This window comes from Macaca nemestrina, chromosome 18 (genome assembly GCF_043159975.1).
Source record: "Macaca nemestrina isolate mMacNem1 chromosome 18, mMacNem.hap1, whole genome shotgun sequence".
Lineage (NCBI taxonomy): Eukaryota > Metazoa > Chordata > Mammalia > Primates > Cercopithecidae > Macaca > Macaca nemestrina.
Window position 1 is genome coordinate 2,342,801 of NC_092142.1, and position 8,008 is coordinate 2,350,808.

Consider the following 8,008-nt stretch of genomic DNA (forward strand, 5'->3'; position numbering starts at 1 on the left):
AGGAGAATGGCGTAAACCTGGGAGGCAGAGCTTGCTGTGAGCTGAAATCCGGCCACTGCACCCCAGCCTGGGTGACAGAGCGAGACTCCGAGACTCCGTGTCAAAAAAAAAAAAGAAAGAGTTCAGTCGGCTTCTGTCTATTTCACTTCTGGGAACACCATGATCCACAAGTCAACCTTGTGATCGCTGGTTGAACTCTGCTGTTCACTGCAGCAGCCACGCCCACCTTGTTTTGAGCCTTTGAACCCTGTCACCTGGCCCCTGCCACCCTGGATCCACTTATTCCCCTGCACTTAGCTTTCCCAACCCAGAGACTGCAGTTGCCACTGTAATTCCAGATCTGCTGGAGAGGAGTCGTCACAGAACTCCTGAAGGAGGGCCGGGCGCGGTGGCTCAAGCCTGTAATCCCAGCACTTTGGGAGGCCGAGATGGGCGGATCATGAGGTCAGGAGATCAAGAGACGATCCCGGCTAACACGGTGAAACCCCGTCTCTACTAAAAAATACAAAAAAATAGCCGGGCGAGGTGGCGGGCGCCTGTAGTCCCAGCTACTCGGGAGGCTGAGGCGGGAGAATGGCGTAAACCCGGGAGGCGGAGCTTGCAGTGAGCTGAGATCCGGCCACTGCACTCCAGCCTGGGTGACAGAGCAAGACTCCGTCTCAAAAAAAAAAAAAAAAAAAGAACTCCTGAAGGAGGAACGTTCACCTCACAGATTTATTTCTTGTGGGGGTGGTAAGAGGTGTGTCCTCTCCTTTCCTCTCCCAGGGTGGGTGAGTAGGTCTCAAATGATAAATCCACTCCGACACTCCAACCTCCCCAAGCCTGTGAGTCCCATCCTCTGCCGTGCAGAGGCAGGCCTGGCATTTCAGCCCCGCTTTGTGTAGGTCACTTTTTGGTCTGTGTGGTAGCTCCCCAGCCAACCAGTCTAACCCCAGCAGTGGTAGCATAAAGTCCAGAACCTCTGCTTAGTGGACCCTTATCAATAAATGCAACCTGACGCAATTTTTCGTTCCTTCCCCAATTATCCCTACTGTACGGTCTCCTGGTTCCCCCTACTTTTTTTTTGTTTGTTTTGAGACAGAGTCTCACTCTGTTGCCCAGGCTGGAGTGCAGTGGCGTGATCTCAGCTATGTTGTGAGACCTTGAGGGCAGGGCCTCATCTATCTTGTTCACAGCTGCATCCCCAGCCATATATATATATTTTATTTTATTTTATTTTATTTTTTTCCAAATATTTACTGAAAGGATACTCAGTATACTAATATTTGCAAAAAAAAGTTTTATGGGTTTTTTTTTTTTTTTTTTTTTTTTTGAGGCACAGTCTCTGTTGCCCAGGCTGGAATGCAGTGGCAGGATCTTATCTCACTGCAACCTCTGCCTCCGGGTTCAAGCGACTCTCCCACCTCAGCCTCCCGAGTAGCCAGGATTACAGGCGTGCGCCACCACACCCAGCTAATTTTCGTGGGTTTTTTTTAGTAGAAACGGGGTTTCCCCATGTTGGCCAGGCTGGTCATAAACCCCTGACCTCAGGTGATCCGCCCGCCTCGACCTCCCAAAGTGCTAGGATTACAGGCGTGAGCCATTGTGCTTGGCTTTTTTAACTATATAAAGGCCTGACACTTATGTCCTGGCATCTCTGATGATGTTAATAGCTGGGCCGGGGCAAGGTGGCTTACATATGTAATCCCAGCATTTTGGGAGGCCAAGGTGGGAGCATCACTTGAGTCCAGGAGTTCAAGACCAGCCTCAGCAACATAGTGAGACCCCATCTCTACAAAAAATGTAAAAATTATCCAGCGTGGTGGTGCCCACCTGTGGTCACAGCTACTTGGGAGGCTGAGGTGGAAGAATTGCTTGAACCCACGAGGTCAATGCTGCAGTGAGCCATGCGGTCGGTACCACCGCACTCCAGCCCGGATGTCAGAGCAAGACCCCACCCCGTCTCAAAAAAAAAAAAAAAAAAGACAGTACATCTGAATGTTTCATTTGTTTATTGATTTCCACCTGATTATTACAGAAAGTAATTACTTAAGATGGGGACTGACTTCAGCATCACCCACCCTCCTGTATGGCCAGGCCTCTGAGCGTGTACAGTGAGGCACAGTCGCCACACCTTGGGAAGGGCGTCCCTGCGGGTGTGAACTGCAGGCCCCAGCCCTGTGCTGGTTAGTCATGGAGCAACAGCCGCTTTCCTCAGCACGAGTGAGGCAAGCTGCTTCCGCACAGATTGTGAAACAGGGTTTAGGTTTCTTCCCTCGTGGACGAGAGGCCAGGGGTCTGCCCCATCAGCCCGCCTTCCCAGCAGGTCACAGACCATCCCCACGCTGGCTGGCCTGGAAGGGTTTGACCAGAGCAGATCATGCAGTGACCAGGGCCAGGGCGGCTGGCAGGGGCGGCCTCCGTTTCCATTCTGTCTCCTAAGCAGCCTGGGAGACGTGGGCCTAAGCTTCAGTGAGGACGACACTCTGTCTTGGAATTGGGGCTCACGGGGCAGAGTCCACAGACAGGGCCAGGAAAAGAAGGTGTAACGTCATTCAGAGACCAGCTGCACCCAGGGATCACCTCCTGGAGGTATCTGGAGTGAGCGGGGGGCTCAGTCAGCCGACAGTGTGGCTGTGCAGCCCAGGCCTGTCCCAGCAGAAGGCATGAACCATCAGCAAATGAGGGTCTTTTCCAAGAAACGAGAAGGTCTTGTTCAGAGCTGGGGCCTTGGGAGCACCCTGATGTTTCAGCCACTGCGCCCTGGCTTCCTGTCTCGATGCCCAGGGTTCCAACTCCAAGGTGGAACGGCCAGCGTGTGGCCTTGGTGAGGTGGCCATCTGGGGTGGGTGTGGGCTGCCCGCCTAGTGCCCCTGGGAGGCAGAAGTTTCTTTGCCTGAAAGAAAGGAGCGGGGGTGGAAGGCCAGAAGGGGCAGAAAGCCAGCGGGGGCGGTAAGCGAGGAGGGACAGAAAGCAAGTCACTGCAAGGTGGAGCTTCAGACCCCGTTCCCTGCGCTTTCACACTCTGCCCTGGCCTGCAGGCCACAGGGGAGCTGAAAGGACCAGATGCCCGACTCAGGGGAGTCTGTGTGCCCCATTTTGTTCCGAGATCCACAGGAGAACCCAGAATCTCTTCTCCTTCCACTCACATGGAGGGCAAATTACAACAAAAGGACGAAAATATCGCAGGTTTACCAAGCGCCAGGCCCTGACAGGCTGCTTGCTCAACCCCACAGCACGGTGGTGGCCATGAGTGTGTGCTATTAACAACCCCATTTCAGGCCAGGCACGGTGGCTCAAGCCTGTAATCCCAGCACCTTGGGAGGCCAAGGCCCAGAGGAGTTCAACACCAGCCTGGGCAACATAGTGAGACCCCCACCTCTATAAAAACTTTTAAAAATTGGCCGGGTGTGGTAGCTCACGCCTATAATCCCAGCACTTTGGGAGGCTGAGGCAGGCAGATCACCTCAGGTCAGGAGTTCCAGACAAGCCTGGCTAACATGGTGAAACCCTGTCTCTACTAAAAATACAAAAATTAGCCAGGCGTGGTGGTGGGAGCCTGTAATCCCAGCTACTCGGGAGGCTGAGGAAGGAGAATCACTTGAACCTGGGAGGCGGAGGCTACAGTGAGCTGAGATCGGCCACTGCACTCCAGCCAGGGCGACAGAACGAGACTCTGTCACACAAAAAAAAAAAATTTAAAAATTAACCAGGTGTGAGACGGGCATGGTGGCTCATGCCTATAATCTAATCCCAGCACTTTGGGAGGCCGAGGTGTGCAGAACCTGATGTCAGTTCAAGACCAGCCTGGCCAACATGGTGAAACCCCGTCTCTACTAAAAATACAAAAATTAGGTAGGGCGCGGTGGCTCAAGCCTGGAATCCCAGCACTTTGGGAGGCCGAGACGGGTGGATCACAAGGTCAGGAGATCGAGACCATCCTGGCTAACCCGGTGAAACCCGTCTCTACTAAAAAATACAAAAAACGGCCGGGCGCGGTGGCTCAAGCCTGTAATCCCAGCACTTTGGGAGGCCGAGACGGGCGGATCACGAGGTCGGGAGATCGAGACCATCCTGGCTAACATGGTGAAACCCCATCTCTACTAAAAAATACAAAAAACTAGCCGGGCGAGGTGGCAGGCGCCTGTAATCCCAGCTACTCGGGAGGCTGAGGCAGGAGAATGGTGTAAACCCGGGAGGCGGAGCTTGCAGTGAGCTGAGATCCAGCCACTGCACTCCAGCCTGGGCGACAGAGCGAGACTCCGTCTCAAAAAAAAAAAAAAAAAATACAAAAATTAGCTGGGCGTGGTGGTGCATGGCTGCAATCCCAGCTACTCGGGAGGCTGAGTCGGGAGAATTGCTTGAACCAGGAGGCAGAGGTTGCAGTGAGTTGAGATCGCGCCACTGCTCGCCAGCCTGTACGACAGAGCAAAACGACATCTCAAAAGGCCGGGTGCGGTGGCTCACGCCTGTAATCCCAGCACTTTGGGAGGCCGAGACAGGCGGATCACAAGGTCAGGAGATCGAGACCAACCTGGCTAACACGGTGAAACCCCGTCTCTACTAAAAATACAAAAAATTAGCCAGGCGTGGTAGTGGGCGCCTGTAGTCCCAGCTACTCGGGAGGCTGAGGCAGGAGAATGGCGTGAACCCAGGAGGCGGAGCTTGCAGTGAGCCGAGATCGCGCCACTGCACTCCAGCCTGGGTGACAGAGCAAAGACTCCGTCTCAAAAAAAAAAAAAAAAAAAAACTACATCTCAAAAATAGAAAAAAAGAATGAGGATTCATCAAGCTATTATTGTCTGCCAGGCCCAGGTGCACATGACACGCAGCTGTCCTCACTGGCCCTGCTGCCACGGCCACTCTGCAGAGGAGGAGGCAGGCTCTGAGCGGCTGAGAAGCAAGGCCCCAGTCCCAGCCAGTGGGAGATGTCTGCACAGACTGGGGCCTCAGGCTCTGCCTGACCCGCCCCTGACTCTAGCCTCGGGGAAAGGCCAGGCCTCTGAGGAAAACCATTTGCCACGGTCTCACTCCAAAGCCCCTTTTTGGGACAGTCATGATCAACCAAGCGAGGAAGCGGAATACCAGCCTTTGCCCCTGTGTTGCAGCCACCTTTTGGAGGGATCCTGGACAGTTCCCAGGCAGCGTGACTTGGTGGCCCCGCATACCTAGTCATGGTAAGTGGACGGGCACAAACACTGGGCCCCCCAGCCTGGGCTCAAAGGCCAACAGGCCTGGCCCCAGCTGTGTAAAGCAAGCTCACCTTTAGGGACAAACTTCAGCGAGCTGCTGAATATTCAGAATCGGGACTGCCCCGGCTTGGGGCCATCGTTCAGGAACTCGTGGCCCAACCCGTTGCCACACTTGCCACAGGACACCTGGAAAGATCACAAGGCAGCTGCGTGAGCTTCTTGGCCATGAAACAGCCGCAGTGAAGGCCCTTACTGGGGGCCTTCCCACATGCCCATTTCCCAAGCTGACCACCGACATAAGAGGTTGACCTTTGTCCTGGAGCCCGTACAGGAAACCTGTCCTGTTTCCCACATTTGCACCAGAAGGCCAGTCTCTCCCAATAGCCTGGGGTGGCAGCTCCCTGGTGGAGGCCACAGGCCTGGAGCAGACAGCTCTAAGCCCCTGGAGCTGTGGGGCAAGCAGAGGGAGGAAGGTGGGACTGGCTCTCTGCTCTCCCTGGCCGCCCCCATCCCTCCCCCACCCCCGTGGGCCCTCACCTTCAAGGCTCCAGGTCGATTGTGCTCCGGACGCTTGGCCACGCTGTCGGCGTGAATGGTCTCAGTGAATGCCGGCCATGGGGATGAGTGTGCGTACTTCGAGCGGCTGGAGAACAGCTCATAGCCACACTTGGCACACGCATAAACGCCTGTGGTGGAAGGAGAGACAAATGTAGTCCTCAGCTCCAGCCTTTCGGGGCTCAAGCTCCCAAATCCACAGACCCAGGCAAAGACAGCGCTGTCCCGTTCCGATGGTGGGCTATGCTCCTTCCCCATGCACCTGCCATGGGAGGCGCTGTGCTAAGCTCACGTTTAGTAGATGTGCCAGAGACCAGAGGATTCACCTTTCACAATCATCCCCTTGATTCTTCCCATAGCCCCGTGATGGGCCATCTCCTAACATTTCCATCTTTGCTTGCTGATGCAAAGACACCCAGCTACAGCATGTGCAGCGTGAAGGAGCCTGGGCAGTCCCATAAGGACACGGAGCTCCCCCTTGCTCCCCTAGTTCCCCCAGAGTCATACACGGCAGGGGCCCTGATGTGGCCCCACCACCTGGTCCCTCTCCCTTCTCAAATGGCCCTCCCTGCTGCCCAACAAGGCCCTAAGCTGGACGCCCAGGCACTGCCCTGCTCTCCAGGCAAAAAGAGAACAGTCCCAGAGAAAAGGCCTCCAGGCCACACAGGAGCCCAGGAAGAAAGAGGGCTGGGGATGACAGATTTCAGCCTACCCACAAAGGATCACTTTAGAGTGGAGGGGGTGGGAAAGTTGCAAAACTGATTTGCAGAACTGTTTGAAGAACTGAAAACAGGAACTTCCCGGGGTGCTGAGTCACCTCTCACCCATCACCTGGGGACAGCCTCCCCTGGAAACTGTAAACTACCCAGCCTTTCCCAGGAACTGGAGAAGAAAGCAAAGAGGAGCCAGCAGCTGCCGTGGAAGTGGAGTTTCTGGCTTGGCAGAGCAGTCTGAGGACAAATGGGGTCCACAGCCAGAGAGTCTTGTTGGGGGAGGCTTTGCCGGGATGGTCCTGTGTCACAGTCCAGCCCCCTACAGGGGTGACACGCAGCAAATCCGCCCAAGGAAGACCAACGCACTCAGACTTGCCTGTGGATGTGTTTTTTACCAAATTAGTCCACTGCCAGGCGAGCCCAGCCCAGAAGGGGACTCATCAGGGCGAGTGTGGAGGGCTGGTCATGCCCCAAACCACCCCATCCTGTCTGCCTGGTCAAACTTAACTGGTTGTTGGCAGAGGCCTGGTGACACTCCTGTTTCCCCAGTCTGGAGTCCCTGGGCAGGTGGGGAGGCACCGGGGCCGGCACATTAGGATCTGAAGGGGACATTCTATGCTTGCCGGACTCCTCCCAGAGATCCCGGACTCGGGGAATGGGAAGGGCCGCGGTAACACCTGCGGGATAACCCGCGAAGGGGCGCCCTGGCCACAGGCGCTGGCCCTGGACAAGAACTTGGCCTCTCCGAAGCCCCGACCCTAACCCGAATTCCCCCAGCGCCATCACTTTGGATTGAAGAGGGCAGGGAAGGGGTACCACCCCCACGTATCCCGACCCCTTAGAGTCCCCCCGAAACGGCACGTTCACACTCAAGGCCTGCCTCCTCCAGGACGGTGAGCCCCCAAGCCCCCTCTCCTCGGGTACCCCACTCTCCTCGCCCCCAGGCTCCCCGCTCCTCCGCAGTCCTCTTGACCCATGTTCGCTTCTCCCCGGCAGCCACATTCGCCCCCGTTCCCGGCTTGGGAGAGACATCACCCCCGGAGGACGGCGGCGCCCCCTCTAATGCGCGCCCCCCGCCGCGCTGCCCTCCCAGCGAGAGGCCGCAGGACCAACCGGGCTCAAAGTGATTCTGGAAAACCTCGCCCCCGAAGAAGCTGCAGAACGACATGGCGCCGCTGGAACCGCAGCGCACTTGCCGCAGCCAACTGACCCAAGGCTGCCGACCGGACGACGGCCAGGACCCGCGTCCGCCTCCCCGCCCCTCCCGAGGACCAATAGCTCCCCGGAGTGCGAATCCCGGCTTCCGCCTTCGGGAGGCCCCGCCCCTCCTGAGGGCCGGTCCAATCCGATCTTCCCAGCAGGCTCCGCCCGTCGGTGACTCCCAGGGACCACTCCTGGGCCACTTCCCCAAAGCCCCGCCCCCGAGGGTGCTAGTCCAGTCCCGTCTTCCCAGCAGGCCCCGCCCATCAGTAACTTCCAGGGATCCCTCTTGGCCCGCTTTCTGTAGGCCCCGCCCCTCGCTGTGGCCGGTGCAATCGCATCTCCCCAGCAGGCCCCGCCCATGGAAAC

The 8,008-nt window shown here is 56.7% G+C and overlaps 1 protein-coding gene across 4 annotated transcripts; it reads right to left on the bottom strand.

Moving 5' to 3' along the window:
- Nucleotides 1-1,974: 1,974 nt before the first annotated feature.
- LOC105485829 (methionine sulfoxide reductase B1) lies at nt 1,975-7,727 on the bottom strand. 4 transcript variants are annotated; one of them, XM_011748358.2, is made up of 4 exons: nt 7,553-7,710; nt 5,709-5,857; nt 5,243-5,357; nt 1,975-2,875 (listed from the first exon to the last, which is right to left on the bottom strand). In XM_011748358.2, exons 1-4 carry the CDS (start codon nt 7,605-7,607, stop codon nt 2,844-2,846), a joined length of 351 nt encoding a protein of 116 aa, XP_011746660.2. In that variant the 5' UTR covers nt 7,608-7,710; the 3' UTR covers nt 1,975-2,843. The 4 variants fall into 4 exon arrangements, with proteins under 4 accessions (XP_011746660.2, XP_024649846.2, XP_070939994.1 ...); XM_024794078.2 differs by lacking the exon at nt 7,553-7,710 and adding an exon at nt 6,053-7,281; XM_071083893.1 differs by lacking the exon at nt 5,243-5,357.
- Between the last annotated feature and the right edge of the window lie 281 nt (nt 7,728-8,008).

What these genes read in the sequence shown, in the direction of transcription:
- LOC105485829 (XM_071083893.1), bottom strand. Translation starts at nt 7,607, where the DNA reads ATGTCGTTCTGCAGCTTCTTCGGGGGCGAGGTTTTCCAGAATCACTTT. An exon ending in CCAGAATCACTTTGAGCCCG is followed by an intron (nt 5,858 to 7,552) that starts GTTGGTCCTGCG and finishes CTTCCACCACAG; the next exon opens with GCGTTTATGCGTGTGCCAAG. An exon ending in ATCGACCTGGAGCCTTGAAG is followed by an intron (nt 2,876 to 5,708) that starts GTGAGGGCCCAC and finishes CCTTTCTTTCAG; the next exon opens with GCAAAGAAACTTCTGCCTCC.